This window comes from Pleurodeles waltl, chromosome 2_2 (assembly GCF_031143425.1).
Source record: "Pleurodeles waltl isolate 20211129_DDA chromosome 2_2, aPleWal1.hap1.20221129, whole genome shotgun sequence".
In the NCBI taxonomy this organism is placed as follows: Eukaryota; Metazoa; Chordata; class Amphibia; order Caudata; family Salamandridae; genus Pleurodeles; species Pleurodeles waltl.
The window spans coordinates 1,133,682,489-1,133,701,477 of NC_090439.1; the positions used below are offsets into that span (position 1 = coordinate 1,133,682,489).

At 45.9% G+C, this 18,989-nt stretch overlaps 1 protein-coding gene across 2 annotated transcripts in view; it reads right to left on the bottom strand.

Annotated features, from left to right (window-relative positions):
- Positions 1 to 18,989, bottom strand: part of LOC138282949 (E3 ubiquitin-protein ligase TRIM39-like) — a 197,095-nt gene that overhangs the window by 40,544 nt on the left and 137,562 nt on the right. Inside the window, exons 5-6 of one of the 2 annotated variants that reach the window (XM_069221014.1) lie at positions 18,744 to 18,968; positions 2,251 to 2,484 (exon numbers count right to left, since the gene is read on the bottom strand). In XM_069221014.1, the coding sequence (XP_069077115.1) occupies positions 2,251 to 2,484; positions 18,744 to 18,968 (459 nt within the window). The remainder of the gene's footprint in view (positions 1 to 2,250; positions 2,485 to 18,743; positions 18,969 to 18,989) is intronic. The other variant, XM_069221016.1, reaches the window with a different exon arrangement.

Sequence of the window (18,989 nt, forward strand, 5' to 3'; positions counted from 1 at the left end):
AGGGGAGGAGTAGCCTCCCCCAGCCTCTGGAAATGCTTTCTTGGGCACAGATGTGCCCAATTCTGCATAAGCCAGTCTACACCGGTTCAGGGGACCCCTTAGCCCTGCTCTGGCGTGAAACTGGACAAAGGAAAGGGGAGTGACCACTCCCCTGACCTGCACCTCCCCTGGGAGGTGTCCAGAGCTCTTCCAGTGTGCTCCAGACCTCTGCCATCTTGGAAACAGAGGTGCTGCTGGCACACTGGACTGCTCTGAGTGGCCAGTGCCACCAGGTGACGTCAGAGACTCATTGTGATAGGCTCCTTCAGGTGTTAGTAGCCTATCCTCTCTCCTAAGTAGCCAAACCCTCTTTTCTGGCTATTTAGGGTCTCTGTCTCTGGGGAAACTTTAGATAACGAATGCAAGAGCTCATCAGAGTTCCTCTGCATCTCTCTCTTCACCTTCTGCCAAGGAATCGACTGCTGACCGCGCTGGAAGCCTGCAACACTGCAACAAAGTAGCAAAGACGACTACTGCAACTCTGTAACGCTGATCCTGCCGCCTTCTCGACTGTTTTCCTGGTGGTGCATGCTGTGGGGGTAGTCTGCCTCCTCTCTGCACTAGAAGCTCCGAAGAAATCTCCTGTGGGTCGACAGAATCTTCCCCCTGCAACCGCAGGCACCAAAAAGCTGCATTACCGGTCCCTGGGGTCTCCTCTCAGCACGACGAGCGAGGTCCCTCGAATCCAGCAACTCTGTCCAAGTGACCCCCACAGTCCAGTGACTCTTCAGTCCAAGTTTGGTGGAGGTAAGTCCTTGCCTCACCTCGCTAGACTGCATTGCTGGGAACCGCGACTTTTGCAGCTACTCCGGCCCCTGTGCACTTCCGGTGGAAATCCTTTGTGCACGGCCAAGCCTGGGTCCACGGCACTCTAACCTGCATTGCACGACTTTCTGAGTTGGTCTCCGGCGACGTGGGACTCCTTTGTGTAACTTCGGGTGAGCACCGTTTCACGCATCCTCATAGTGCCTGTTTCTGGCACTTCCCAGGGTGCTACCTGCTGCTGAGAGGGCTCCTTGTCTTGCTCGACGTCCCCTCTACCTCCTGGTCCAATTTGCGACCTCCTGGTCCCTCCTGGGCCACAGCAGCTTCCAAAAACGCTAACTGCACGATTTGCAGCTAGCAAGGCTTGTTGGCGTTCTTTCGCGTTTGTTTGCGTTCTTTGGCGTTTGTTGGCGTTCTGGCGGGAAAACACTTCTGCACGACTCTCCATGGCGAGAGGGATCCGTCCACCAAAGGGAAAGTCTCTAGCCCTTTTCGTTCCTGCAGAAACCACAGCTTCTTCTGTCCAGTAGAAGCTTCTTTGCACCCACAGCTGGCATTTCCTGGGCATATGCCCATCTCCGACTTGCTTGTGACTTTTGGACTTGGTCCCCTTGTTCCACAGGTACCCTAGATTGGAAATCCATCGTTGTTGCATTGTTGGTTTGTGTCTTTCCTGCATTATTCCTCTATCATGACTTCTTTGTCTTTGGGGGAACTTTAGTGCACTTTGCACTCACTTTTCAGGGTCTTGGGGAGGGTTATTTTTCTAACTCTCACTATTTTCTAATAGTCCCAGCGACCCTCTACAAGGTCACATAGGTTTGGGGTCCATTCGTGGTTCGCATTCCACTTTTGGAGTATATGGTTTGTGTTGCCCCTATCCCTATGTGTCCCCATTGCATCCTATTGTAACTATACATTGTTTGCACTGTTTTCTAAGACTATACTGCATATTTTTGGTATTGTGTACATATATCTTGTGTATATTTCCTATCCTCTCACTGAGGGTACACTCTAAGATACTTTGGCATATTGTCATAAAAATAAAGTACCTTTATTTTTAGTATAACTGTGTATTGTGTTTTCTTATGATATTGTGCAAGTGACACTTGTGGTACTGTAGTAGCTTCACACGTCTCCTAGTTCAGCCTAAGCTGCTCTGCTAAGCTACCATTATCTATCAGCCTAAGCTGCTAGACACCCTATACACTAATAAGGGATAACTGGGCCTGGTGCAAGGTGCAAGTACCCCTTGGTACTCACTACAAGCCAGTCCAGCCTCCTACAGTGCCCCAATCTGGTCAGGGGTGTAAACAACATGTTTTAAATGTTATGAAGTGCTGGGGTAGTGGACACCCATGTTGCACACAAGTGGTCACTGTAAACTTAACATGTTGGTGTACTGTTTTGAGCTACCAGTAAACTAACCCCTCATGAATATCTTACCTTCAGGGGATCTAAGGCTGGTTCCTCACATTTCTTCTCTAGTTCTGTTATCGGGGCATTGAGAGAAGTGAGTTTGGTGATATTCCCATTTTGTAGCATGGTCATTGTCTTCTTCTTCTTCTTCTTCTTTGTCGCCTCCAGTCTACTGTGCAGCATCTCCCCTTTTTCTCCCACGGACTGGCACAGCTGTTCATCCACAGATGGAATTTCATCCTTCTGAGCTCTCATTTTGTCCTGTTAGAAGCAAAGAAAAGCTTGTTAGATATTGAGAAGCACAGCCATCCTTAAGGTAAAGGTTGAAGGGGTGCGAGGAAAATTCAAATACCAAACGTCACAAAAGTGCTCAACTTCAATTATGAATTGCTATCGTTTGCTACTGCTCCTTCTGCTGCTTTGCTCTTTCTTGCACTCCCACACTTCTCGTTGGTAGACATGGGGAGGTTTAGGAGTAGAGAATTGGTGCTCTCTGCTCAATTGTAGTGTTGGAGAAGACCTATTTCTAGGAGATTCTAGTGATGTGTGTCTGCCTCAACTTGTGAACACAGAAGACCTGCGTAACAGTTATGTGGTAAATGAGGTCTGCTCTAGAAGGTCTGTGACTGTGGAAGGCTGCAGGCATGTTCACAATCAGCAGAAGTTTAATTAATGGTTGGTTCGCACTGAAATGGTAATGGACTCAGGTAGATGTTCCAGAGGCAGGGAGACCACATAGAACTGGGTGGTACTGTTGCTGAGAGCTGAGAACCCAACCTGACTTGATGAGTTCAATTGTCCAGGCACCAGTGAACCAGGATAAAGCCATATCCCTACTCTGGCACATATATTGCTGATTGTTCAAAGATGATTTTACGATGGAAAGTGTCAAATGCCACAGAGAGGTCTAGGAGTATCAGAGCACACGTTCACCTGGTGTCCCTTGCCATGAGCCGTTCCCTCTTGTTAAGGATGCAGTGTCCATTCCAGGCTGGGGTTTAACATCTTAATGGAGGTCACCCAGCGAGCACTTGCATTCAACAGGGGTGTGAAGGTGTGATGTGATGACAGACTCTAGAACCTTCTCTATGCAGAGGAGACTGGAGATGGAAGTGTCATTTCATGTCTTCAGAGTCAGGGTTGGAAATATTTTACTCATTAATTTATTGGGTTTTCAATATCAACTGTGAACTTAAAGTAACAGTGAACAATTCAGAAGTCCAGGTGTAGGAAGCCGGCCTGGTGTGTGGTTCTTACACCTTACACCAGCTCCAGGAATCCCCTTATTAGTGCAATGTAGGCAGTGTCTAGAAGCCAGGCTCTCTAGGGGTAGCTGTAGCTGAGCAGCCAAGGCTTATCTAGGAGACATGGAAAGCTCATGCCATACCACTGTAGTAACACAGCACTTACACACATAAACGAAAACACTCAGGGGGTCATTACGACCCCGGCGATCGGCGTTAATATGGCGGTAAGTACTGCCAACTTTTACTTGCCGCAATATTATGACACTGGCGGGTTGGTTGAAGCCAGCCCGCCAATGTTCCACACCGACCGCCACGGCGGTAACTGCCGCCGGACTGGAGATATCCATCTCCAGCCTGGCGGCTGCCACTGTTTGCCCGCAGGATTATGACCCCACCTACCACCATGGTTTTCGTGGCTTCCTTAATGTCTCGAAAACCATGGCGCTATACACTATCAGTGACAGGGAATTCCTTCCCTGTCACTGATAGGGGTCTACCCCCCTCCCTCTCCAGTTAGCCCACCCCACCCCCTACATTCACGCCCCCTTCACACACACACATGCATACACACACCCATTCCCACATGCATCCATGCATGCATACATTCATTCACACACACATCCGCACATACTTTCATACATACACGCACACAAGCATTCACATAACACAACATACACACACTCACACCTCCATACATGCACACACGCATTCAACACTCAACACACACCCGCATCCACACACACACAAACATTCACCCCCCCCCACAAACACACACAACACCCCCCTCCCCTGTCGGAGACCCGACTTACCTGTGTTCAGGGGGTCCTCCGGCAGGCCACAGCTCCACCTTACCGCCATCCACCGGCATGGCCACAGCCGGATTTCAGCCATTCTTCTGACATAAATCCAGCTGTGATCATAATACGGTGGACGGCTGGTAGCCGTGGCGACGGTCCTTTGGCGGCTGTCGTCGCTGCGGTTTTTACCACCAATCTCCAAATGAGGGCCTCAGTGTTACAAAAATAAAGGTACTTTATTTTAGTGACACAATTACCACAAAGTACTAGAGAGGTGACTCTCCAAAAGGAGGTAGGTAACACACTAGATATGTACACTAGTAATCAGAAATAGGCATAAAAAGTGATAGAAAACAGTGGAAATGCAAGTAGACAATAGTAGACAATAGTGACCCTAGAGGGAGCCCAAACCATATACTAAAAAAATTGAATGTGAATGCAGGACCCCCACCTAGGTAAGTACCATAGAGCCCCCTATTGACCAAGAAAAAAAGAGTAAGTTACTAGATTTTCCCTAAACCACCCAAAAGGAAAGAAAAGAAGAAAATGCAACACCCAGACAAGACTGCAAGAAATCAGTGGTAGATTCCTGAAGAGGAAGACCGGTGGAAGAAGGGGACCAAGTCCAGAAGTCACAGAAGAGTCCCGGAGGAGCAGGAGCCACTACCCACTCAGCTGTGGTTGCAGAAGTTGGTCGGCAGTACAACGAAGATGGTCAGGAATGCAGCCGTGGAGCAGGTGAAGAGTTCCTGGAGGATGCAGTTGATGTCCCACGCCGGATGGACGATTGCAGTTGGTCAGTGGCATGGAAATGCCATCAATGAGCCTTGGTGAAGGCAGAAGTCGCGGTGAAGCACAAAGTGGAGCTGCCGGGGACCAGCAAGGCCCAGGAGGACTCAACCCATGGGGGGAGTCCTAGGGGGACCATCAGAAAGGCAGAGAGTCCACAAAAGAAGAGGCAGCCCCCACAGGAGACCCACTGGATGAGGAACCAGGAGTCACGGAGGAGCCCATGCAGCACAACTGGAGAAAGGTCCCATGCCGCAGAAGAAGCACGCAGAAGGCTGTGGGTTGCAGGAAGGAGTACTGGGGGCTGGGGCTACACGGAGCCTGAAGATCCCTTGAAGGAGTTGCCAATACGCCTTAGTAGCTGCAGGAGATGCAGTGCACGGGGGTACTGTCCTGCGTGGGAAGGCAAAGGCTTACCTCCACCACAGTTGCACAGCTGGCAGAGAGGACCAAGAGGACTACTCTGGACCACCACCGCAGGATCCACACAGCTCAGGGTGAGAGGAGATCCAGGCAGCTGGTCATCGTTGCAGTTGGTGGCTGCGGATGCAAGGGAGTGACTCCAATTTTTATCCATCTCTATTGCTTTTCATTCCATCAGGAGTTGGAGTGGGCCGCCTATTAGTAGCAGAGGACATCAGGCATGCCAATCTACCGAACCCTCGTTGGAATTAATGGTCTGTTATTTACTCTGGTCACCTTTCCCACCCAGACAAAGTAGGTCATTTTGTTCCGCTCTGATTTCAGCTCATTCATGTGAATAGGTGGAATAAGTATAGCAACCTGGATAAAATGTTCATTTTAGAACATTAATTCTTCCACAATGAGGGTGATCTCCTGTGATCATTGAAAGTCTGTACATGTAGCTGAGATCAATTTGCTACATACTAGCCCAACAGATTATTGGTGAATTGTACCTCAAATACATTAGTGCCTTAGCCATCCAGCACAAAGGTCACCTTCCCTAAGGTGCTGCCTCATTCCCTCCAGAATCAAAATACTCAGAATTTCTTCTGACTTCCACATATTATTCTTAAATCCTGAGATTGATTCAATTTTTGTTTAGGTCCTTCACTGCCTCAGGGATGGAGTTCTCAGGATCTATAAGGAAGAGTAAAATATTGTGCCTAAAGTGGGACATCTTTGGTTCCTTCTGGTCAAAGGACAGCCCTGCTGTTTCTTGGTGTCTTCCATTTATTACTGGGTGTCTCCAGCTCCTGCTTGCCAGCAACTCCACCCCCAAAACAAAGGGGACACTCATGTCCTGCCTCCTCCGAAGGATTAACAAATTCACTCCAACCCTCATTTCTGGAGCTGTGTAACCTTTTCGAATCCCTTTCTTCATTTTGGGGCTCAATCTGATCCCCTCAAAAAAGTCTCAATTCACCCGATCAAATGTTTTCTCCACCTCCAAACTGAGCAAGACTGCTACGATATTTGAGTAGATTGTTATCTATCATATGTTATAATGGCTCTATCTGCTCACAATAAATTCAGCCTGGTCAGAGTCTATTTGATAAAGCATGAACCTATCAAGACTGTTGACCAGCGTTGTGATGAAAATGTTGGCATCACATTAAAGACCGCTATCAGGCTATATAATGTACAGTCTTTTGGGGTCTTCCCTGCTTCCAGGGAAGTGTCTACCTCCTTAGTTTATAAACGCCTACTCTGTTTTGATAAGGTTTTAAAGAGACTGGCTAGTGACTTCACTAGCATACGTGAAAAGGTCTTGTAGACGTGTGTGGGCCATCCATTGAGACCCAGGGATTTCTTCGGGTGCAAGCACTTCCATAACCTCAAATGTTTACCCAACTCCTCCACCCTGCCAGGTGGGATGAAAGGTAAAGCTCTAGTCTGTACTGAAGGGATTCCTTTATTGCCTAAAGGCATTGAAAGGAGTCTTGAAAGACTATTTGTTTCTCCTCCCTGCACACCCATGTGCTGTCCTCACTTTATTTTCCCTATGTGGCCTCTGGCTCTCTCGGTTCTTAGTCTCCTGGCCAAGCCCACACCCACTTTGTGTCCCCTTTTCATAAAAGGTTTGTGTCAGCAGCAGGAGAGTAAACTCTTCCCTAATCAATCTCTTCATGCTCAAGTACCCCTGAGCACAGCCAGCCTGATTGCCTTGCTGCGGTGCTCCTCTGCTTATCTTACCTCTCCAGATCCCTCAGCATTTCAAGTAGTTTGGACTCCACCAGTTTACAGCATCTTCACGCATTAACTATCACAGAAACTGCACCCCCAAATCACTACCTTGAATGCATTTGAGTTTTTTGAGTGAGATACATTTTCAGCTCAGAGGGACTCGAGACGTGTTTTGTTTTGCCTCGGACTGCAGTCCCCTTCCTCCACCCTTCCCTCCTAATGATGAATGGAAGTAGAGATGGGGAGCCATTAGTGTTTGGTGCTGCCTCAGGTTTACGTTCCTTGTAAATCTGGGGCAGTGTCAAAAAGCAATGGGTGTTGCAAGGGTAATCATTGCACGACCCTTTGCTGCAGAAAACTGCGCCGGGTGGCCCATATTTACAAGGCCACGTTAAGCCTTGAAAAGTGGCTTAACGCCACCTTGTAAATATGGAGCAGGGCACAAAAAGTGACGCTCCAGTGGCGCAAGGGGCTTGTAAATGAGCCCCATAGTATCATCCATATTTGCCCCTCCATTGAACCCAATCTATGGACATACCTTCCCAAAACATCTGCATGTATTTCTAAAACAACCACTTTTGTAGCAGGAATGCAAATTCACTAGACCCTTGTATGAACCCCACATGGTAAGTCTGTTAAAGCCATAGCAGCCCAGGAGGTCACATCTGTTTCCTAGCGGGTAGGTTCCTTGCAATAAAAGGCCCATCTGGCCAATCTGTGGGTTTAATGTAGTATTGCACTCCTCTTCATCGTATCATTAATCCCATATACGTACCAAGAATCCAACTTCACTGAATGCCACCCTAACATATGGTATTCCAAGGTACACCACTCCACTCTACGCTGTTCCACTCTACGCCACTCCACTGCACGCCACTCCACTGTACCGCCATCCACTGTACAACCCTCCCTTCTATGCTACTCCACTCTACACCTCTTCACTGTACGTTATTCCACTGTATGCCACTCCACTGTACCTCACTACGCTCTACACCATGTGACAACATTATACTCATCGAGAGTACACTTTACAACACTCAGGTGTACCACGCTACACTTAATGGCATTCCACTCGATGACAGTAAATACTATTATTTAAAACAATTGTAAAAATGTAAAAAAACTGTCAATGAAAAAAACAAAGGCTAAACCTTTGGTTAGAAAAGCTTTATTTATTCCAAACCAAAGTTAAAATACACAAACATTATAAATTCTTCAGTTTTAGTTATACCTTGAATTTATAAGCGTCAGTCCTATTTTGACAAAATGTGGAATGATTACGTATTACAGTGCCCACATGATTATTTTGTGTAGGTTAGGTAAGTAGTGTAACCAATTTATAAGTTTTAAGTTACTTAAAGTTAGTGATATCTGTTGTTGCATTACTTTAGGGAAATATGGGGATATTTTGCAAAAGTACCACAGAACATAGTGGCTACAAGTCATTAGCTGATGTCTAATCATTGGCTTTAGAAACGTTAAATGCAGCTATGCTGTTGTTAGGTGCACTTTGCCTGTGTTCTGTGTTACACCTTCCGATGTAGTATTATGTGTGGTATTTTGTCCCTAAGTAAGCAAGACGCGCTTCAGGCAACTCGTTTGGTTTTGTAAAAACTGAAAATACAAAATTGTATGTGAAAGACATTGCAATTAAATACGTTTTGGGACCTCCCTTTTTTCTTTGGATCCCCTTGACTAAGCCATGCAAATATTTTACTCCTTTCACAATAAAACGAGTGAACTATGCTAAATTGCGTGATAATTCAGCAAACTGGTAGGGAGAAAATATCTAAAATTGAATTGGTCGAAAATATCGACACAATTACCAAAATGGCCGCGCTCACTGAAGCTCCCTTAGACCGCCCTTAAAACATGTAAAAGCTGCAGCCAAATACCAATCTACCGACACCGCAAAGCATCCCTCATCCTGCCAGGTATGAGCGGCACCATCGGAACACTCGTAGGTGCCTAGCAATCCCCACATGGCAGCTGACCGAGCCCACTAAGGGCCATATTTATACTTTTTTAGCAACACATTTGCGTTATTTTTTTACGCAAAATCTGCACCAAATTACAAAATACAATTCTGGCCCTGATTTATATATTTTTTGCCCTGCAGTACCATCATCTATTGACGCAAAAGCAGTGCAAACTTACAAAATACAATTGTGGCCCTGATTTATACTTTTTTTGCGCTGCAGTACCGTCATCTATTGACGCAAAAGCAGTGCAAACTTATAAAATACAATTGTATTTTGTAAGTTTGCGCTGCTTTTGCGTCAAAAAATGAGGAAAAGTATAAATATGGGCCTAAGAGATTTAGGCCTGCACAGTAGATTCCGACCCCGGTCGGTGTGGCCTCTTAGGATAGCTCCTGGAAGAATATGTGACAGAACAACTAGGTCCTAAACAACTATAGCCTAAACCACTACTGCTAAACAACTAAAAAGTCTCTACAACTAAGTACTGAACAACTACTGTCTGAACAACTACTGTGTCTGAATAACAATTGCCTGAACAACTAATATAAATATATACATTCTAAACAACTAATAAATCATAAAAAACAAAAAGAAAACCTTACCTTAAAAGTAGTTGTTCAGGCAATTGGTATTCAGGCACAATTGTTGTTTAGACAGTAGTTGTTCAGTACTTAGTTGTAGAGACTTTTTAGTTGTTTAGCAGTAGTGGTTCAGGCAAGTAGTGGTTTAGACCTAGTTGTTCAGGATGTTTCCCCTCCTGGAAGACTAGAGAGGATTGCTGACACCCCGTCTCCTCTCGCAGCGCTCAAACCCCCCGGAGTTTTGTGCAGTCGGAAGGGTGACCGTGGTCTGGACGGATGAGGCCCGACCAGGAAAGACCCTTGCAAAACACAGTGAGAGGGAGAACACCAGACGCGTCACTGCAACCCTGAGGTACGCCAGCTGGAGCCAATAAATCGCCATCGGGGACTCTACTTACCATCACTCTCTCGGCCTTGGGATCTGCTGGGAGGACCACCTAGTTTCCCAGCGCTGTTACCGCGTACCTGGCCGGTATGAACTGCAGCGAACTCCGGCTGCCTAGACGGCCAACCTTCGCCATCTGCCTGACTCTGCCTTTGAGGTGCTCAGAGTACAGTCATTCAAACAATAAATGACATTGCCCCTAATCAGTGCTAGTGTCTAATTGGCTCGCAAGTCTGACATACTGTGAAGCTACAAGCAAAATGTATGCTTCCCTGCAACTCCAGACGACTTGACCCAAAGGCATCTGGCAACCAGTATTCTCCAATCTCCTGCAGCCACTAGACACTCACCACAGGCTACCTATGCAAGCACGTAACCCCTACAGCAATCCACTGGTCTCTTCGCAATGATTTCCTTTTTCCTCAGTGACTAGACCTTACGGGTCAGTACACGTCCTTCCTGGGCTGAAGTAACACGTCCACGACCCACCCTTCACCTGATGCAGATGGATGCACTATGGGAGACTTCACGCCCCACTACATGGACATGCTCTGGTTGCCTGTGCTATACTGAACAGTGTCTTTTTATTACTTTCAAAGATGGGACCACATACAACTTTGCAGCCCAACTTTGAAAATCAGTAGTTAATTGTTTTTTTCATCTTGCAATAGACACCGTATGTATACTAGGTAAGATTCAGCAGCTCTGTTATCAGCCTTGCTGCTGAGCATGCCCTCACTGTACTCACTGCCGCTGTGTAACTGCAGATGTCCACTTATCCTTAAACTTGGGAAAATTCATTAATTACCATTGAAATAAAGTGGTAATAGGTTGTTAAGAACAATACAACTTAATACCTAATTATATGTAACACCCAAGCCATAAGCCAGCAAAACGCTGACTTCACAGTAATGGTAATTTCTGCTAGAAAGTATATGGCTGATTTTTACCTTTGGTAAACACAGTCATGCACAGTCACATACCCAGTTGTGAGCCCCATGTACCGTGGTATACTGTGAACTTAGCACAGTACACCAATTTAAAATACATAGGTACATTTTATATAATGTATAAGTTTAACACTACTTACACTATTTACATATACAATTACATTTACATATTATGATATATATTTTGCGCATATAAAATTGACATCTTTTCACACACTTTAATCTTAAGTTTCCTTTAATTTACACACCCCACTTTATGCCACTCTATTGCATAATAATTTACTTTATGACATTCCATTGTACGCTGTTTAAAGTATGCTTCTCCACTTTACGACACAACAGTATACACCACTATTTAGTACGCAAAGCTACTGTACGTTAGTCCACTCTACTCCACAGAACTCCACTGTACACCACTCCAGTCTACAACACTGTACTCTATGTTATTATACTGTTCACCGCTGTATTCTATTACACTTTTGTGTATGACAGTTTCTGGACATCCCTGCACTGTACTGCTCACAAGTGTACGCTATTCACTGTACACGACTCTAGTTTAAGCTATTCCACTATATGCTATTCGACTATGCCCCACTTCTTAGTACAGTACTGATGTGTACACTATTCCAGTGTGCACTAAGCCACTTAACAGCACTCCAATGAATTGAAATGCATTATACACCACTGTACAGTACTACAAACCACTGTATGCTATTACATTTTACAAGGCTATATTCTGCACCACTGCACTAAACCACACTTCACTATATATTACAAGTCTCTACACTTTGATAATTAACCCTATTCAATAGTACAACACTCTGCTCTACGGTACTCTAGCCTATGCCACTCCAATATACATTTGAAGATTTCAAACCACTACACTGATCTTTATTACACTGAAGACTACTCAATTCTACACTACTCCAGTGCATGGGACTACACTTTATGCTACTCCAGTATACACCATAGCACTGTACCCTATTGCACTGTGTACCATGTAGTGTATGCTATTTAGCTCTGCACCACTGCACTGTACGCACTCCTATATACGCCACTCCACTTTACAGAATTTTAATTCACAACACTACACTGTACCACAGTCAACTTTACATAAGGCCACTGCACATCACTGAACTGTACACCACTCCACTGCATTGTACTCCACTGTACTCCACTCCAGTGTCTGCCATCTCATTTAGACCACTCTACTGTACCAGAGTCCACTGTATGCCACTAGACTGTACGCTATTTCAGTATATGAGATTCCAATATGTGATCCTACAATGTAGAGCACTCGCGTCTATAGCACTCCACTCTACGCCAGTACAGTGGATGTGAATACACGCTACAGTATTTACAAAACTTAACTCCACTTTACCTCACTCCACTCTATCCTATGCCTCTGTATACCACTGCAGGGTATACCACTACATTCTATACCACTCTAGTGTACGTCACTAATACGGGTCCTTAGTCACTGTACATCACTCCACTGTATGCTATTCCACTGTACAACACTCCAGTATACACCATGATTTAGTATGCTAATCTACTGTATGTTAGTCCACTCTACTCCACAGAACTTCACTGTACACCACTCCACTCTACAACACTGTACTGTATGGTAATATAACGTTCACAGCTGTATTCTATTACACTTTTGTGTATGGCAGTTTCTGGATATCCCTACACTGTACTGCTCACAACTCTACGCTATTCACTGTACGCAAATCTAGTTTAAGCAATTCCACTGTATGCTATTCGACTATGCCCCACTTCTTAGTACAGTACTGATGTGTACACTATTCCAGTGTGCACTACTCCACTTAACAGCACTCCAATGAATTGAAATGCATTATACACCACTGTACAGTACTACAAACCACTGTATGCTATTACATTTTACAAGACTATATTCTGCACCACTGCACTAAACCACACTTCACTATATATCACAAGACTCTACACTTTGATAATTAATCCTATTCAATTGTACAACACTCTACTGTACGGTACTCTAGCATATGCCACTCCAATATACATTTGAAGATTTCAAACCACTACACTGATCTTTATTACACTGCAGACTACTCAATTCTAGACTACTTGTGAGAAGGTAGCCTCTTTCTAGCCTTGTTACCCCCACTTTTGGCCTGTTTGTGAGTGTATGTCAGGGTGTTTGTCACTGTTTTCACTGTCTCACTGGGATCCTGATGGCCAGGCCTCAGTGCTCATAGTGAAAACACTATGTTTTCAGTATGGTTGTTGTGTGTCACTGGGATCCTGCTAGTCAGGACCCCAGTGCTCATGGGTTTGTGGCCTATATGTATGTGTCACTGGGACCCTGTCACACAGGGCCCCAGTGCTCATAGGTGTGCATGTATATGTTCCCTGTGTGGTGCCTAACTGTCTCACTGAGGCTCTGCTAACCAGAACCTCAGTGGTTATGCTCTCTCATTACTTTCAAATTGTCACTAACAGGCTAGTGACCAATTTTACCAATTTACATTGGCTTACTGGAACACCCTTATAATTCCCTAGTATATGGTACTGAGGTACCCAGGGTATTGGGGTTCCAGGAGATCCCTATGGGCTGCAGCATTTCTTTTGCCACCCATAGGGAGCTCTGACAATTCTTACACAGGCCTGCCACTGCAGCCTGAGTGAAATAACGTCCACGTTATTTCACAGCCATTTTACACTGCACTTAAGTAACTTATAAGTCACCTATATGTCTAACCTTTACCTGGTAAAGGTTAGGTGCAAAGTTACTTAGTGTGAGGGCACCCTGGCACTAGCCAAGGTGCCCCCACATTGTTCAGAGCCAATTCCCTGAACTTTGTGAGTGCGGGGACACCATTACACGCGTGCACTACATATAGGTCACTACCTATATGTAGCTTCACAATGGTAACTCCGAATATGGCCATGTAACATGTCTATGATCATGGAATTGCCCCCTCTATGCCATCCTGGCATAGTTGGCACAATCCCATGATCCCAGTGGTCTGTAGCACAGACCCTGGTACTGCCAAACTGCCCTTCCTGGGGTTTCACTGCAGCTGCTGCTGCTGCCAACCCCTCAGACAGGCAGCTGCCCTCCTGGGGTCCAGCCAGGCCTGGCCCAGGATGGCAGAACAAAGAACTTCCTCTGAGAGAGGGTGTGACACCCTCTCCCTTTGGAAAATGGTGTGAAGGCAGGGGAGGAGTGGCCTCCCCCAGCCTCTGGAAATGCTTTCTTGGGCACAGATGTGCCCAATTCTGCATAAGCCAGTCTACACCGGTTCAGGGACCCCTTAGCCCCTGCTCTGGCGCGAAACTGGACAAAGGAAAGGGGAGTGACCACTCCCCTGACCTGCACCTCCCCTGGGAGGTGTCCAGAGCTCCTCCAGTGTGCTCCAGACCTCTGCCATCTTGGAAACAGAGGTGCTGCTGGCACACTGGACTGCTCTGAGTGGCCAGTGCCACCAGGTGACGTCAGAGACTCCTGCTGATAGGCTCCTTCAGGTGTTAGTAGCCTATCCTCTCTACTAGGTAGCCAAACCCTCTTTTCTGGCTATTTAGGGTCTCTGTCTCTGGGGAAACTTTAGATAACGAATGCATGAGCTCAGCCGAGTTCCTCTGCATCTCTCTCTTCACCTTCTGATAAGGAAACGACCGCTGACCGCGCTGGAAGCCTGCAAACCTGCAACATAGTAGCAAAGACGACTACTGCAACTCTGTAACGCTGATCCTGCCGCCTTCTCGACTGTTTTCCTGCTTGTGCATGCTGTGGGGGTAGCCTGCCTCCTCTCTGCACCAGAAGCTCCGAAGAAATCTCCCGTGGGTCGACGGAATCTTCCCCCTGCAACCGCAGGCACCAAAAAGCTGCATCACCGGTCCCTTGGGTCTCCTCTCAGCATGACGAGCGAGGTCCCTCGAATCCAGCGACTCTGTCCAAGTGACCCCCACAGTCCAGTGACTCTTCAGTCCAAGTTTGGTGGAGGTAAGTCCTTGCCTCACCTCGCTGGGCTGCATTGCTGGGAACCGCGACTTTGCAAGGTACTCCGGCCCCTGTGCACTTCCGGCGGAAATCCTCTGTGCACAGCCAAGCCTGGGTCCACGGCACTCTAACCTGCATTGCACGACTTTCTAAGTTGGTCTCCGGCGACGTGGGACTCCTTTGTGCAACTTCGGCGAGCACCGTTTCACGCATCCTTGTAGTGCCTGTTTCTGGCACTTCTCCGGGTGCTACCTGCTTCAGTGAGGGCTCTTTGTCTTTCTCGACGTCCCCTCTCTCTTCAGGTCCAATTTGCGACCTCCTGGTCCCTCCTGGGCCCCAGCAGCGTCCAAAAACGCCAAACGCACGATTTGCGCCTAGCAAGGCTTCTTGGCGTCCTTCCGGCAGGAAAACACTTCTGCACGACTCTCCAAGGCGAGAGGGATCCGTCCACCAAAGGGGAAGTCTCTAGCCCTTTTCGTTCCTGCAGAAACCTCAGCTTCTTCTGTCCAGTCGAAGCTTCTTTGCACCCGCAGCTGGCATTTCCTGGGCATCTGCCCATCTCCGACTTGCTTGTGACTTTTGGACTTGGTCCCCTTGTTCCACAGGTACCCTAGATTGGAAATCCACAGGTGTTGCATTGCTGGTTTGTGTCTTTCCTGCATTATTCCTCTAACACGACTTCTTTGTCCTTAGGGGAACTTTAGTGCACTTTGCACTCACTTTTCAGGGTCTTGGGGAGGGTTATTTTTCTAACTCTCACTATTTTCTAATAGTCCCAGCGACCCTCTACAAGGTCACATAGGTTTGGGGTCCATTCGTGGTTCGCATTCCACTTTTGGAGTATATGGTTTGTGTTGCCCCTATCCCTATGTTTCCCCATTGCATCCTATTGTAACTATACATTGTTTGCACTGTTTTCTAAGACTATACTGCATATTTTTGCTATTGTGTATATATATCTTGTGTATATTTCCTATCCTCTGACTGAGGGTACACTCTAAGATACTTTGGCATATTGTCATAAAAATAAAGTACCTTTATTTTTAGTATAGCTGTGTATTGTGTTTTCTTATGATATTGTGCATATGACACTAAGTGGTACTGTAGTAGCTTCACACGTCTCCTAGTTCAGCCTAAGCTGCTCTGCTAAGCTACCATTATCTATCAGCCTAAGCTGCTAGACACCCTATACCCTAATAAGGGATAACTGGGCCTGGTGCAAGGTGCAAGTACCCCTTGGTACTCACTACAAGCCAGTCCAGCCTCCTACACTACTCCAGTGCATGGCACTACACTTTATGCTACTCAAGTATACACCATAGCACTGTACACTATTGCACTGTGTCCCATGTAGTGTATGCTATTTAGCTCTGCACCACTGCACTGTACGGCACTCCTATACACACCACTCCACTTTACAGAATTTGAACTCACAACACTACACTGTACTACAGTCAACTTTACATAAGACCACTGTACATCACTGAACTGTACACCACTCCACTGCATTGTACTCCACTGTACTCCACTCCAGTGTCTGCAATCTCATTTACGCCACTCTACTGTACCAGAGTCCACTGTATGCCCCTAGACTGTACGCTATTTCAGTATATAATATTCCAAAATGTGATCCTACAATGTAGAGCACTCAAGTCTATAGCACTCCACTCTACGCCAGTACAGTGGATGCGGATACACTCTACAGTATTTACAAAACTTAACTCCACTTTACCACACTCCACTCTATACTATCCCACTGTATACCACTGTAAGGTATACCACTACATTCTATACCACTCCAGTGTACACCACTGTTACGGATCCTTATTCATTGTACATCATTCCACTGTATGCTATTCCACTGTACGCCACTCCAGTATAACTGATTCCACTTTATTCCGCTCCACTATACCACAGTATACTGTACCATAGTAAACTTTGCAACACTTTCCTATAGTATATTGTACTACACTCCACTTAATAACACTTCACTCCACAAAACTAAACTTGATGAATACTCCAAATGTTTTACTAACATTAGAAAAATCATTGAAAATCACAAAAAACACAAACGTTAAAGATAAGTTATAGTTAGGAAAACTTTATTTATGTTTGCTATACAAACCCAATGTAATCTACACAAACATTATACATTCTAAAGTTATAGTTATATTTTGAATTTATCATTTTAGTACCACTTTCAAAATCATATATTTTACCACACTACCTTAACTATAAATCACCACTGTACCATGCACTATGTTCTGCCACATTTTATAATTTGAGATGTCATAGGTGTTGTTATTAATTCAAGCATTTCACATATTCTAACTTCTGTAATATGCAAGGATATAGGCAGTGCATGGAGAAGGGGAGAGATACAGTTAATACTGTGTGGCGAGTGAGGTGAGAAGACTGTGTACAGAAGTGCACTAGTTATAGGAATTTTAAGGTGGTGCATTAGTATAAATATGAGTTGGGTAGGGATAACCTAACCCTGTCTGCCTGATCCAGTAGTCACAGAGGGGTTCAAAAACATATTTGTTTAAAAAAGTTTACCATGGAGCTGCAGTAAGTTTATTTTAAAGAATGGGTGGGCTCCCACCCTTTAAAAAAAAAAAAAAACTCCCAGAGGAAGGCCAGGACCCAGGGTTGGTTGGTATAATGTTACATTTTTTTGGGGGGTGGGAGGCAATATAAGAAGCCCCCTCCTAAAGCCATCCCTATGGCTGATATTTTTGTGGGGAGGTGGCGTGTGGAACACCAACCCGAGCCAGACAATTGCGTCTGGCCTTTCCTGAGGCCGAGTTTCATTTTTATGGGGAAGCCGGCATTCTACGGCCCCCGGTATCCCTATCTCCTGGTTCTCTGAGTGTTATTCTTTGGGGAGGAGGCATGGGGCGCTTCTCCCCAAGCCATTGTGTGGAGGACCACATTCTCCCAGGTTCAGAAGTGTTATTCTTATAGGGCCCTCCTTTCAAACTATGGTATAGACCCTAAGAGCCAGCTCATTGTTGGTGTCCTAGGGACACTATTCCCTGTTCCATGACTACCTAAGCAGGGAAGACTTCACTACTACCACCCAGAAGGGTCAGAATGGCTTCTGACGGGTAGTGGCACAAATGATTCTTCCTGCCTGTGCTCTCACAAGCAAGGAAACACATAATTGCTCCTGGCATGTGGGGCTAGGAAGAAGAGCTGCTCCCATTAGTGGGTGAAAAGCCGCCTACCACCTGCACCTCAGATGGGGGCTGGCAGGTAACCAGCAGGGCCACAAGTGCCCTGTGGCTCCCAATGCAGCCCCAATAAATAAAGCTAACTGTGGGTGTCGGGGTGGGACCAGGAAACCCACAAAAAATAAATAACAATTATTGAAAAAAGAGTAAAAAAATAATAAATGAGCTTAAAGAGATGCTCATGTATTTTTACTGCTCCTGACAAAGAGCACCCAATAATGGCCTCCATGGCCTAATTTAAATACATTGTACTCCATGGTGGTGCCCCAATCTGGTCAGGGGTGTAAACAACATGTTTTAAATGTTATGAAGGGCTGGGGCAGTGGACACCCTAGTTGCACACAAGTGGTCACTGTAAACTGAACATGTTGGTGTACTGTTTTGAGCTACCAGTAAACTAACCCCTCATGAATATCTTACCTCCAGGGGATCTAAGGCTGGTTCCTCACATTTCTTCTCTATCTCTGTTATCGGGGCATTGAGAGAAGTGAGTTTGGTGATATTCCCATTTTGTAGCATGGTCATTGTCTTCTTCTTCTTCTTCTTCTTTGTCGCCTCCAGTCTACTGTGCAGCATCTCCCCTTTTTCTCCCGGGGACTGTTCATCCACGGATGGAATTTTATCCTTCTGAGCACTCATTTTGTCCTGTCAGAAGCAAAGAAAAGC